The sequence below is a fragment of the Eucyclogobius newberryi genome, unplaced genomic scaffold (assembly GCF_026437365.1).
Source record: "Eucyclogobius newberryi isolate DKJ021-1_F unplaced genomic scaffold, fEucNew1.0.hap1 SCAF_11, whole genome shotgun sequence".
Lineage (NCBI taxonomy): Eukaryota > Metazoa > Chordata > Actinopteri > Gobiiformes > Gobiidae > Eucyclogobius > Eucyclogobius newberryi.
The window spans coordinates 17,604,976-17,619,851 of record NW_027315735.1 but is presented as its reverse complement, the minus strand read 5'-3'; the positions used below and the strand labels follow the sequence as shown (position 1 = coordinate 17,619,851).

General features: G+C 39.4%; 1 protein-coding gene across 1 annotated transcript in view; it reads left to right on the top strand.

The window, feature by feature from the left end:
* gfra3 (GDNF family receptor alpha 3) overlaps nt 1–11,936 on the top strand; it is a 47,401-nt gene extending 35,465 nt beyond the window's left edge. The window contains exons 5-8 of the mRNA XM_072436265.1: nt 632–741; nt 2,038–2,172; nt 3,945–4,081; nt 10,701–11,936. Of these exons, the coding sequence (XP_072292366.1) occupies nt 632–741; nt 2,038–2,172; nt 3,945–4,081; nt 10,701–10,919 (601 nt within the window). The 3' untranslated portion in view covers nt 10,920–11,936. The remainder of the gene's footprint in view (nt 1–631; nt 742–2,037; nt 2,173–3,944; nt 4,082–10,700) is intronic.
* The last annotated feature ends 2,940 nt before the right edge of the window (nt 11,937–14,876 follow it).

The window sequence follows — 14,876 nt, the reverse complement described above, 5'->3', positions numbered from 1 at the left end:
TTTTTAAAAGAGTTTTGGGACTGTAAGCTTTATTGGACAGGAAATCTTAGCGTGAAATGGGGATAAGAGAGCAGAGAGGATATGCTGTAAACTCTCAGAGTCGGGATGCGAACCCACAACACTGCGGCCGTCTGCACGTGGCATGTGTGCTGCTGCCTTAGCAGACCACAATGTATTTTTGGGAAGAGTAAAGTGCATGACAGGTTTTCATGTTTTTCTAATAATCATTACATTCATGGGATAATATTTGTGGTAAATATAAATCCTAGTGGCAAACTAGGGAAAACTAAACAAGAAATTTGATAAGGTAAAATTTGTTTTTTGCAGTGAAGGGCTACATTTAAAAATCCAAACAAAGTAAAACGGGCTATGAAACTAGCACATAAAATCAGGCTTTGGCATTCACACTGAAATTGCATATCCATCTGCTTTTAGTTAAGTTGGAAAGATAATCAAAAGAAATATTTCAAAACAACAAACAAAGCTAAATGTACAAGTCCAAAATTGTGTCAACAGCACTTTGTAAAAAACACTGAGCTTAAGCCTGACAGTCTACTAGATACATCCTACTCCACTTCTTCTACCCACTTCTGCTGTTTGATGTGGGGTTGTTGTCTGTGTGGTTGCCAAGGTCCAGACTGGCTGATTTCCTCCAGAACTGCCAGCCCTCCTCTCTGACGGCCAGTGGTTGCCTGAAGGACTCCCCGGGCCTGTGTCTGCGAGCGTACGCCGGACTTATTGGTACGGGACCCTTGCATCTCACTTAGAAAGTGCATTTTTCTTAAAACAACTCTTAAAATAACAATATTGTCCCCAATGCATATTTAAAAGCTCCAATAATGCACAAGAAACGCAGAAATTAACAAAAAATACATAATAATATATCTCTGCTAATTTTTAAAAGGGACACATCATGAAAAATCGACTTTAATTGGCTTTCAACCTTACAACAGTGTTCAGATCAGTTTAGTCAAAGTTGTGTTTTGATTGATTCTGCAATTGAGGCTCGAGTGCTCAGAAAAATCCTGTTTTGACCTTTCACTGCACACATCCCTGTACTTAGCTGTGTTTATTAAATGAAGCCTCAGCGTGATACATGTAGGGTTAAAAAGTGTCACATAGCCACTTCAAAAATAAAACTTGTAAATAAAAATCTGCTGCTTGTTACAGTGAGATGCCACAATGAAGAGGTGGAGCTTATCAGTTCGGTATTTTCAACAGGAAGTCAATGTTTCTATTACCAAGCCATTTTATATATATATATATATATATATATATATATATATATATATATATATATATATATATATATATATATATATATATATATATATATATATATATATATATCAATATTGCAGTTGAACAAAATGTAAAATAATGATCTACTTATGTTAGTTCAATATTAAGCACCTGTAAAAAACACAGTACAATTTTCCTCTAAGGCATGATAAAATATGACAGAAATGGGTAACACAGGTGCAGGCAAATCTAAAGCAAGTCGAGGAGACTCAAGAGTTAAGTGCGTTCTGTGACAGTGATGGATAACTTCTTCATGGAGCTCATATTTTTTTCTGAAGACACAACCTTTAGAGTGCTCATGTACGGCCGAGATTCAATATCATCAGCAATTATGTGTTTCAAGCAGCTGTACAGCCTTTAAAAGCGCTGGCGGCAGGCCGTAGTACAGTATGATTGACAGCCGTCCTTCAGATTATATTAAGTTACAACGTTCAGGTATTAGTTGACATACAAATACCATGTGTCCATGAGAACAAGACGAAATGTGCATTTTTGTCATCATATTACATCATTTTCTATATCATTACTTGTTGTTTATGAATAGCAAGACAAATTGTTATTAAGATTATTCCATTCTTCAGAAACATTAAGTGTATTTATTGCACCTTGATTGCAAAAAACAAAAGAAACAAAACAGAAACAGGGATGAGAAATGTCTTTGTGAGATTGGTGTCCCATGTGTTCATCTTGCATCGTGTTGTGTATTGTTAACAAGCCAGTCTTTTTAACCTATAGGAACCATCATGACTCCAAACTACATTAGTAACAGCTCCTCGGATGTGTCTCTGTGGTGTAACTGTGAGGGCAGCGGGAACCAGTGGCAGGACTGTCTGAGGCTGCAGCACATGTTTACCCACAACACCTGTCTGCGTGAGTATTCTCTACACCTGCTAGATTTTGTCTCGTTGTCTGCCTGAAGTAGAATAACTTTTGCAGGTTTGACCAATAAAAAGTATTTACATTTCGAATCCAACTTATTTGACTTATTTCAGTGTATTCTAAACTCAGAAAAGGACTCCAGGAAGAGGAGCTCGGCTAACGGGGATCCTAATAATAAACATTTCAAGAAACTTTACAGCATACACAAATTAAAGTTCTTTTGTTCAGCATACAGGGGAATTATAGAATCACAGAAGTCCATAGATTTACATAAAGGTTTTATACATTTCTGTGAAACGTGTAACCAGTTGTGTGTCAGAGTCGTGTAGTGTGTGCTCTCATGATCTCAGTTGTAAGTGTGGACCTCAGACTCTCTATGATCAGTTCAGTTGTGTAATGTGGACCCCTTCATCATTCTAAAACTCTCACAACTGGGAAAGAATGTAGTGTGTTCCCAGCTTTACTTACAAGCGTCACCTGCTTGTCTCCCTGAAGACTGCCAAGTTTTATGACATTTTGAGAAAAGCCAAACCAACCATCTCCCGTTACAAAAAACACCCAAAACATTAAGCTGTACAGAAGAAGACAATAAACTACCATCTGAGAACTTACTGAATTAAGGGCAAATCCTTCCAACGTAAGATTAAAAAATAATTCTAAAATATTCGTCGATAAATTTTATATAATATAAGTCGGTGGTTTGTCTTTAGAAATACTGCCTTTTTTGTGTTAATGATCAATACTGAAAAATGTCAGTAAATTTGTATAAGGAGTTATGGTAATCAATAATCGTTTGATAAAGCAACAAATAAATGGATAAATGGTGTAAATTTAATTGACTTGAAAATGTTATTTAGTGTGTTCTTTGCCCACAGTTATGTCAAAAAGTGGTGATATAACATTATTAATTTCAAAAATAAAAGCGAGATCACTGTGTGGTGCTTTTAGCTCGTTATAATGTGCACTGCATAACCAGCAACAGTGATGTGTGTCCAAAATAAGAGTCCGATTTAGTCCAGATTTAATCAACTTCTGTCCGTGTCCAAGTTGAGTCCGTGTGTGATTTTCTTCCATTGTCCATAATATGTCAGTGACGTGAATCCAGTCGTTAGTCGTCATTGCAGTTTGTGTACAATAAGACCGTTTTTCAACTCAACACGGGTATCCGTTATACTGCACTTGTTTTAAATAAAGCATCTCATATATAGGAATGATCAGAAAGCCTCCATCAAAGAAGCCACGTGAAGCCAATGAAGAGGAACAAATGAAAAAGTGGCTGTGTGTGTGTCTGGACTGGTGCTTCCTGCTGTTCTCAGTGTGAAGTCATTTCCTCTTTACGTGTTGAAGTTACCCAGAGCCTTCGTCTTCACGGGGCCCCTGTAGGTGGGGTAAAAGGACGCGCACAACAGAGCCTGTGGGTGAGGACGTCCAGGAACCACTCAATCACCACAGCTTCAATACTCGTGTCAATACACAACGAGTCAGTATGTCCAAACACAAAAACCCGGGCCAATGCGTCAACGTGCGCCCCATAAAACCCAGTGATTTATCGAACCGTCGACAGGTGTAACAATAAAGCTGCCAAGTAGATATGTTGGTTCACGCCCACTGAAGACCCACCCATGCACTTCAAGAAGGAATATCTATTATTTACTTGAGTTAATATGGCAAAAAAAAGCAAAAGTATGTCAATGTGGTAAATAAAATGAAGAGTTTGATCGATTTGAATCCCATCCCAGTGATTTGTCTATGTGCACTCGCAGGTAACTCAATCAGCTGGATGGGGAACCCTGGATCTCTGCCCGCGGACTTCACCCCCCCGCCCGCCCCCCGGCCCTCCCCGCTGGTTCAGGAGGACGAGGTACTGAGCAACAACCACCTGCCGGAGAACAGCAACAATGTGAGTGCAGCCAGCTCATTTGACATTATTAGCTGCACAGTGTGGGCCCCGCGGCTGTTTCGGCTCCTCCTGTCCCGTCACTGTTTATTTATTGTGTTGGTTTTATCTACTCCCCTTAAGTCCTTCATCTTTTGTCAGGAGTTTGGCGTGGTATTTTCAAGCTCAATTTCTCTTTGTTTCCTGACAGAATTAAGATTAAGCATGTGCCAACGTTTATGGGAAGTGTCCATCATTTCAAATGTCAAGTAATGCACAGACTTTTTCTTTTTTTAGTATATGAAGGATTGTGTAATAAATATGATCTGTGTCCACTGTCCTTTGATCAGGAGTAAACAGGTTCAAGTCAAATATTGATTTGACTAAAACAATTTATTAAAAAAATTATAACAATTGTGCTTTTGATTTATTCACAATTAAAAATAAATTACACCACTTCAGTCTCAAAATGGGCTTAAAAAAATCTTCAAATCCTCAGTATATCACAGCTAATGACATACCAGACTTAGTTGTGACATGTGATTTTTTTTCTGTTTGTGCAAGTTTTAAGAGCCTTTAAGACTGCTTGTACTAAGCGAGCTTGGCCTATTTAGAGTTAATTAAACTTCTACCAAGCATTTGACCTTGTCTTTAGGGGTTATATGAGGGCACAGAATATGACAAATGTTCAGATTGAGTATTTTTACCCAGCAAACGTTTCGGGTATCTTTGGTTCTATTTCATCCCTACTGACAGCTAGATGCGTAGGGATTCATTCAGTGCTTCATCCGGGATGAAATAGAACCGTAGCTACATTCATAACTTTTGTTTTATTCCAAACACTGTCAATTTACTGTCTCCCCGTAACAGTTTCTAGATCAGTAGTTCTTTAAAACCTGTACATTTGCTGACATCCACTAGACTTGACTGAACATTTACAGAAATAGTGTTTGAAAATGGAAATACGTCATTAATCATATGTGCTGTCAAAGAACATGCTTTTTTTAATCTAAATGATACTTTATTGATGTGTAGTGTTGTGAAGGTCATAAACAGTACATTTTAAAATGACAGGGAAACTATTGTCAGAACAAAAGATGCTAAATGTGCTGTGTTCAGTAAAGGCTTGATTCCTGTAGTGGTTCAGGGAGAAGGTCACACCTCTTTAGAGTTTGAACACCAGTGAGTCAGCGGTGATGCAAGGATCAAAGGAGCAGCTCAGGGCAAATAGATATCAAAGCACTTTGGCAAAGCATCAAAAGATGCTCCACAGTATGTAGTATGCACCAGGAGCAGAGTGTAAGAGTGCGAAAGTCCATAAGGCTTGACACTGCCAGAGAAGCTCACGCACCTCTTCAGAAAACTCAAGTATACGCTACAATTTCCAACAGGTCTTTAACCCCTGTGGTTCCGAAGGGAAAATGGCTATCAATGCGTGTTTAGATTTGACACATTGCACAAAGTTTGAAGAGTTAACTGTCTCAGTTTGGTAAAGTAGACTGTGGCTGCAGCCGACTTTGCTTTTGCAGTGAGACTGATAGTGCTTCATGCACCTGTTGCCGCGAGGCACTTAAACCTTTCATCTCAGTTCTAAAATGTGCCTAAAATTGTATTTAAAAGGGGAGACTGCTGCACACTATTGTGGCAGAGGATTAAAACAGGTGAGGAATGTGCTTCATGCGTAACAATCTCTTCTATTATGCTTTGTCATTCTGAAGAAACTGAGGTTTAGCTTCTTCCTGTGTAGGTGTTTTCCTGCAGATGATAATATGACCCAAAAAGGCATATACGGAACATACTGTCTGTAAGTTTTAAATGTAATGTTGCAAAATAAAATGTTAGGGTGAAAAATATACTGATTAAATTGAGGTAAATAGCGGATAATGCATTTGTAATATTATGTGTGAAAGATCCATCTTGGCCTGGTAAGGATTGCTATTATAGAGCTTTCCTTTTGGAGCATATCTTTCTGTGCCATGTTGTGTCTCCCTCATGTGTGGCCAGGGACCATTAGCAGACAAATGTGCTAAGTGTCTGAATTCAGAGCGTTTGATGTGTTCCAACAGCCAATCACAAACGACATAGCGACAACTGTAGCCTGCAGTGTTTTGACTTGAGTCCCCGTAAAAGTGAGCCAACGCTGGAGCACAGAGAGGTGCCCGGACGAGCTGAGAACACATATGTTTTCAGAAGAAGCGCTCCTGGCTGCCCTTGTCCCGCACTGACCGTTAATGTTATCCAATCCAATCAGGGGCCTGGCTACTCTAACTTTGGCTGCAGCACAAACTGCCACGGCTGTGGCTCTCTGGCTCCCAGCATCCCTCCCCTCCTGAGATAATCTGAGCCGCCAGACAAGAGCAGATTCCAGCTCCAGTTTTCCTGGGCGGCCTTCGTCTCTCTGCGCTGTGTCCATCTGCAAGTCTTTCCCATGAGCCGATTAGATGAGGTGCTGCTTGGAAGCGCTGCATCAGTCAGGCTTCATTAGTATGAATATATTCAGACCCATATGTCTCTCTCATTCTGCTCTTCCTCAAACTCTGTCACTCCCTCCATCCACTCCTGTAAGTCCCTCACTCTTGCCTGTTCCATTCACTTCTCTTCTGCCTGCTGCAGCTGCCCCTCTCTTCTCTTGGAGGAGCTTTGCACTTGTTTCTCTAAAGTGGATTTTCTCCACATTTGAAAGGTTTCACTTCAAAAAGCCAAGGATCCGCTCTGCTGTAGAAAAAGACAGAAATGTCACCTGATGTTTAGCTCAACATTTCAGACCCAGATGTGCGCTCTTTGTCTGAAATGTTACATTTTCACTAGAAATGCAGAGGGCTTTTGGTCAGATGGATTTGAATATTATCTGGGACCGGATTGTCCTCATAGTCTTATCATTGAGCTCTTTACATAATCCATAGTAACAGTACACAAACAGAAAGTGTCAGTATCATGGGTTTCAGAGTGATGGAAAATCATAACCTTTACATAACAATAAACAATTACAATTTAAATATTCTTCTGAATGGTCAAATATAATCTTTGTCTAACAAGAAACTGAGGAGACATTTTGTTACAGTCACAAGCCACTACATAATCCCACAGTAGATGTATTCTATTGATCTGCATATTTGTAGTATGTATTCTATTGATCTGCATGTTTTTGTTTTTTTGAATCTCCTGGTGTGGTCTAGCTGAGAATCTCTGAGGCATTCTAAATATTTTTTGGAGCTCATCTCCCTGGAGTTGCTTTGAAGTGGATGTTTTTGTAGTCACATTGCATTTTTATATGCCATACCATCTGCCATACCATCTACATACAGATGACATGTTGAAAGGTAATGGATGATGGAAAGTGGAAATGGGTATGCATTTGAACTTTCCGGGACATAACATCCCTAAAAACTTCTTTAACAATTATTTTCTAAGAAATATGAATTTTGTTTTTGAAGCTTCTGGGTCTCACAGATGTGTTCTGGGACAGATCAAAGGAAAGGTCACTAGACTCTTAGTTATGGATTGAAGTGACTAAGAAAAGCAAAAAGTTTGAAGGTCGAGGTGGATGCCTTTTTATAACTCACCTTAATTCATTGTCAAAGTCCCTATGCAAACAACATGAACAGAAAAATCACATCAGCACAGAAGTGGAAAGAAGTATTGTGTCGCCTGGAGGAGAGATCCATTAGTGGATAAAAGTTGAGCTGTAAATAAAGAACTCCAAAGTCTAAACTCCATAAAGAAGACAGGTATCGTTGGCAGTAATTCAATGGAATGATGCAGCGGCGCATTATTCTAAGTAGAGAAGCAATGGGCACACCGTCACAGAGTGCGGGCCCTGGGCGCCTCCAGATGTTTTGTGCATATCATCGTGATAAACAGCTGGGCTTCTTATTGTTGCTCCGAATCTATTTTACATCAACAGCTTTAAAGCTTTAAATCAAGACTGGGACTTCTTCTAATCAACAGCAGCATTTAGTTTAAGTCATTCTATTTTTTACCTTAAGTATTATTATGTTGTCAAAAGCACTGGTGGTGAGTCCAACCACATGTACTGAAAGGCCTTTGAGATCTTTAGGGATTGTAAAAATAGTTATTAAAACTTCACAGAGGATTACAAGGTTAGAAATGTAATTTCCCCACATATTTTTTTATCTGTGTGTCACCCTTTTGTTCATGTTGATTTTAAGATGACAGTGACGCTTGTTGTTTTCTGTTATGTTTTATATTATTTTATATATATATTTTTTCTTGTTCTTTACAATCTTAATAAAATGAAATAAAAATTATGACACTGTGTTTTAGTGAAATTGGGACAGATAACACTAAACGAATAAAATAAGTACAAATAAGCGTCATTTTAAAAGGTTTACAACTTGAAATGATTACAGACGTCTATCTCTTTTTACTGTGGGGGTCCCAAATCGGTTATATAGTTATTTTGAGAGTCAAGGCCCATAAAGTATATATATTTTGTTATACCTTGAATAAATACTGCCATAAAAGTGTGTTTAATATATTCAAAATACATGACTGTGTTGAAAGGAATTATAATTATAGTATGTAAGATTTCCCTCAATATTGCATATGGCCCCTTTATTTGGACTGTAGGACCTGAAAGTAACTTGATCCAAAAAATCAACAACAATAAGGCTGAACCTTTAATAAGTGTTCAGTTCAGAAACAATCATTTACTTGAAGAAAAAACAATGACAACTCGACATAATTTGATTAACACTAATTCACTGTCCTGTAATTGGTGTTAGCCCTACCAGTTGATAAGGTCCCTATTTCATCCACACTCACTGTGATCGTCTGTGATAGGAGACACCTCTATAATTAGCATTTTTATGATCAAATCCATGAGTCCAATGAGTGACCAGGAAACATGGTTTCTATCGTCTTGGTAATTATGTGGAAACAGGGATGTGTAGACTGGGTTGTTTGGGAACCCAACCCATATGAAACCCTCTGCGGGTGGTGAACCCACAGGGGGGCGGACCCACATCGTCCTTTCAGGCTGATTCTGGCTGCCCGGCCCCCTTGAGCGAAGACTTGACCACCAGGCAATCACATTCGAGCCCCAATCGCAGGCCTGGATCCAAGGTGGGGCCATACTGGGTGACTGGGTCACAGTCTTTGATATTGTACTGCTCATAGTGGTATAGTGCACCTCCTTAAGAGGTGTTTCGTGCATGTCCCACCTGACAAGGGGGGAAAAGCATGCTGGACACGCTGGAGGGACTATGTCTCTTGGCTAGCCTTGCACCGCTCTCGTGCTCGAGAAGAGCTGGGGTTTGTGTGGAAAAGGAAGTTGAAAATGGATGTTACCATACTATTTCTATCCTATTACCAATTCAATTCAATTTATTTTTGTAACACACAATATCACAACAGCGGTTGTCTTGTAGGGTGACAGTGAAAAGCGAATTGACACTGTTCATAGGGACTTGGCAATATCCCAGGGTCCCCTGTCCTTAGACCCTCCTTCTCAGCCAGGAAAAACTACAAAACCTCCTTGGGAAAAAGTCGAAACCTGGAGGAGTTCCAGAGTGAAGGAGAGATCAGACTCCCTCAGACGGACAGGCAGATGCGAGTTGGATAGTGGAGCTGGAGCCACTCAGGAGGAGAACCAGTTCTTCCAGACAGATGAAGAACCGTTCATATGGAGTAGAGACCGCTTCTCCAGGGACTCGAGGATTACCTGGGTCCACAGGTCATCGATGTGCCTGGGAAAAGAATAAGAAAAGGCAATGAACAGATTGCAAGTGAAATTAAATATTAAATATTTAATAATAATATTTTAAATATTAATACCATGCAATTACTGTGCTTCTAATGTGTGAACATTTTATTTTTGTAACTATTTGCAAATCTATCTTCAGGCTACATTTTTTTTAATCAAGATGGAACTTCAAGTGCAGGGTGAAGTTAATTTTACTTCTCCCAAAATGGGATGAAGTGTTCAAGATTAACAGTTGTATTATATTTGATGTTTGAGTCAATTGCAAATGGGCTGAAACACTTGAAGAAATCAAAGAACTGCATTAAAGGTCCCATATCATGCAAAATTGACTTCTCAGAGCTTTTAACCTCATATATGTGCCCAAGTTTTTTTTTTATTCATTCATGCAGTCTTTAGCTTGAGAACAGTCTCTATCCTCCTCGGATGAGCAGATGAACGGGGGCTAACCGTGCAGCACGCTGCTTCAGGCCATCCACCAGGAAGCACTCTGTACCTGCAACATTAAGTCAATGTGGATGATGATGGAAAGATTTTGTAAATGGTTGAAATAACAAAAGCTGGGTCAGCTATAAACACTCCTAGACCTAACATTTTGTGCTACCGAAAATCGATGTGATCGTCTATAAAATGTTTGCATAAAGGTTGGTAATTACAAGCCCTATTTCTCAGCTGCAGATGCAAAATAGTGTTTTCAAACAGAAAGTCATTTACCTACTGCAGGGCACATGTTTAATTGATTCCCCCATTTAAATTTCAGGCACTCCAAGGCGGCGTTTTCAAAATATCAGCTATCAGATTGTTTTAAACATCTGCCCTCCAACCAGATTGGGATGGAACCGCTCAATTTGAAATTCTGTTTGAAATTCCTGTCAGAAATTGCCTCTCTTTTCCTAACTATGCCGCTATGCTCTCTTTTAGGTTGTGGTGGAGAGCGAGGAGGAGGAGGACCTAAGACACCCCAATGAGGACGTAGATGAAGGCGGGCAGTTCAACGTCATTCCCATGTACTCGGAACGAGCCACCATCTCCAACCTGGGCTCCTCTGGGACGGGAGGGGCTGCGTCACCCGTTTCCACCCCACCCATTCCCATTCTCCTGGTGCTGCTGCTGATATCTGCGTCGCTCAGCTGGGGGTAGACTGCAGATAGTACAGCGAAGACACGCACACACACATACACACTCACAGAAACATTGGACTGCCGAACACTGGACTTATCTGTGTACAATGAAATAAATAGTGGAGAAATGGACTTCACGTTCGTGTCAGTAGCGCCCTCCTCCTTTCCTATTCCTGGCTTTTTCCTGCTTCTTTTATGTGGCACGTTTTTTATCATTTGGTCTGATTGTACCTGCAGGGGGTGTTCCAGTCCGATGACAATTAGCAGTTGTATAAAGCTGCTAATAACCAATGAGTGTTGAGTATGTGGCGCTGCTTTGACAGGTCGAGAAATGTGGCTCGGGTACTGAAGGCATTAGTATTAGGTGTCCGCAGGCGGTTAATTGATATAATATTTTACACAGACGAGCCAAATAGTGAGATCATTTCATACATGTGCATTATAGTTCAACTTTAACATACCATTTTTATGGATCTAATATGTAAATTAGCAAAATGAACAGAAGTAACATTCAGACTTTTATCCTTGCAGAGAAGATGCGCACTAATAAAAGGGCCAAGTAGCTAAGACAAGCCTTGCTTATATTGTCTTTTATTTTCTATTTGAATGTAAAATGTATGTCTGTTTATGTTAGAGTCATCTAACCAAAATTGTCCTTGTTGACTTACTCTTGGCCCACTGAAAAAGATCACGCCACACATAACTTAAGCAGTGCTATAACGTTTACCACAATCAAATGATTTGCCAGTTTAACAATTTGTAAAATATGTTCCTAATTACAGCTGTGCCTGTTTTGTTTATATCTGTGTATATAATATGTTTTCATCAGTCCACGTGCTGCTGCAGAAGTTTTTTAATTAGGTGTTTGCAGAAAAATGATGGAAAACAAAATTTTGATTAAGCTAATTTTGAATTTGTGACAACTACTTGTTAGTAGATTAGATCAGGCCAAAAAGCACTTTAACTCTACTATTTATTCTGTGCAACCACCTTTGGAAAGCCAAAATGTGAAAACAGTTGTATAAATAAAAATAAAAGAGGCTTTGAAGATTTTGCCTTTGAAAAGTGTTAAATACTGAAATACCTCCACCAGCTGCAGTCAGACCATCTCGTGTTGTACTGAGAGCTGAGGACTTCTTCACGTGTGTGTGGGTCACCTGAGACCAGCCTCATGCAGAGCTCTACCTGTTTCATCTGTCACAGCTTTGGTTCATGACAAATGACACATTAGACCATTGCTAATTAACGTGTGATGTTTTGGTGCAAGCAGGCAGAGGGAAGAAAATGTAGCTTTTCTTTTTTATATTTCAACTCTATTTTGCATTGCTCATTTTCTCTCTTTATTGCTCTACGGCCGCTCCCCACCTTTCTGGCCCGAACCCAAAGCTGCCACGGGCAGCCATATGAATAAAACCAACATAAAAACAACACGGCAGAAACAATATGAGCTCTTAAATGGCAGAACAAATCAAATAGCTCCCAGCAGCAAAAAACAGAGCACTCGTGACACGCCAATGAAGAGAGCGGTAGACGGATGTATGGAGGAGAAAAATGTAGTGCACAAAAAAGAAGGCTAAGTCTCTGTGTGGTCTTCGTGCATTTGAGGTTTTACTTGTTTTTAGTTTGGGAGGCTGATAATCAGTCCCTGACAACGTCTCTTTATCATCTGACAGGCTCCTGGGGGGTGGTGTGTGTTAGGGGTAGGCGGGGGAGGGGGGGACGAGGCTGTGATGGAAATAGTGCACTATAGAAAGAACCCTGGAGCACAAACATAGCACACTGAATTGTGCTCTTGATTTTCTATGTCTTATAAATCTTTTGCTGACACATCCCCTATTTCAATTGTTTTTGTTTTCCCATTTTTCAGAGTAGGTGTAAAATTAACTTCCATCTGTGGAGACGCCACTGGGTTAAGGAGGAAAAGAACGCGGAAGATGACAACCGAGATAGGGAGAGTTAGGTCGTGTTCGGAGAAAAGGGGCAAGGAAATCACCTTTAAAGGAGACGTACTGGTTTCTGCAAAGTCTTTTTTGTTTCTTTCCCCCCAATAACATAAAACACTTGACAGCAAGAACAAAAAAATAAACGATATCAGAGAGAACGTAGGCGATAAAAATAAAAACATTACAAACATTACAATAAAAGATATCCTAAAAAACTACAAAGTCCAAGATAAATGTCCCATTTGGTCCAAAGTCAGTCAAATTTGTCCAATTTTAAATTTAATCTAAATTTTAACCTCTCCATTTTCTGTATGTCAATTATAAATAGGTCCAGTCCTTAATTGTATGTGCTGTTCATGTCATCAATTTTTTTGCTGATTGCTTTTTCCGTACTGCCAGAAGTGTGTTCCGGAGATATTCATTGTGTCCATGGCAGGAGTTTAGAGGCCCAAATACATAGATCTAAAATTGATGCAGGGCCTTGTTAATTTCAGTGGAATATTTTTGAACAACAGGACACTCCCATAACACATGATAATGGTGTGCCTCCTGGTAACCACATTTAGAATTTCCCTTTGAATATATGAAATAATGGAAGACATTCTTCTAACAGAATTCTTTCCAAACGTGATGTACATATATTCTCCCATTCTTCATCAGTCAAAACAAAAATAACCGTCTCTATCCCATTTATTTTTAATATGTTTATTAGAGTGTCTGTCCAGATTATTAATGCAATTATTTGATCAAGAGTACTATGCAAAAAATAATTAGTTTACGCAGAGCTACATTTTGATTGATGTTCTCAGTAGGCTGAGAAAATGTCAGTTCTCACTTGTTATCTATCCCCCCACGGCCAAAATCCAGACTCTGAGTCATACATGTGTTCAAAAATATTGCAAACAAAAACCCTGTAATTGAGTCTCTGCTGCTCGAGAGACTAAAATGCCACTGAAGAGGTGAGGCCAACAGCAGAGCAATGAACCTGCTTCTATCATGACATTGTTTCAAACCACATACAGTTTACAATGAACAAAATGTAAAATAATGGTCGTATTACGTATGTGATAGTTTATTATGAAATACCTGACCCGTGTCTTGTCAAAAAATATCTGAAGAAGACAACTTAAAATGAATACATCTATACTTTCTATCCACATAATTGGCTTAAACGATAAAACAATTATGTAACACTGCAAAGTATTATAAATACTGAGATGACTGAAGTTGAAGCTGTGTTTATGCTGCAACTATTATTCTGTAATTAATATTTTTCTGTGGAAAAAAAAACAAAAACTGAACAAATGTCTAGTGTTAAAGGTGATGAATGTGTTTTATCATGTGAAATTCCAAAACGCTACATAAAATATGTCTTACAAACATTTGACCAAAAACATCCTGAGAACTAACCATGTGGTAGTAGACAACGTCCCCCCTCCATCCTTTATCTAATCAGGAGTACATAATAAATCACTATTAAGATCATTTCAATGAGGAGGAGATCAGATCTAAAACAGATTCAAAGTAAGACAAGCCCATTCACAATCAACATCAACTGTGGACTATGCGATCGATCAGTCAGGACGAGCTTTAATGCCAGGTCTGAAGAAGCATGGAAAGAACTGAGGGAGAAAAGAGGATATAAATGAGATAGGGGAAATGTGGGTTTCTTTGTAAAGACAAGAGAACTATCAGAAGGATGCGCCAGGAGATAGAATGAGGCCTGCGATCTACTTTAACCTCTGCATTCCCCTGAGCGCGTCCCTTTCCTGTGTACCGAAAAAACCCACTTCCACTCAATGTGAAAGGAGTCTCGATCTGGGCTCACACAAAGCCCCTGTCAATCAGCGCCTCGCGATAAGATACAGATAAGAGTGAAGGTGCACCTCAGACACTTAACATGCACAAACTCACCGCCTCCGTTACAATAAGAATATGTCATAAACAGCAATCAGCCACAACCATCCAACACGGGATACTGATTATAATGGAACATCGGCCTTCATTGTAATTGCATGCTAAACCATGGTGCT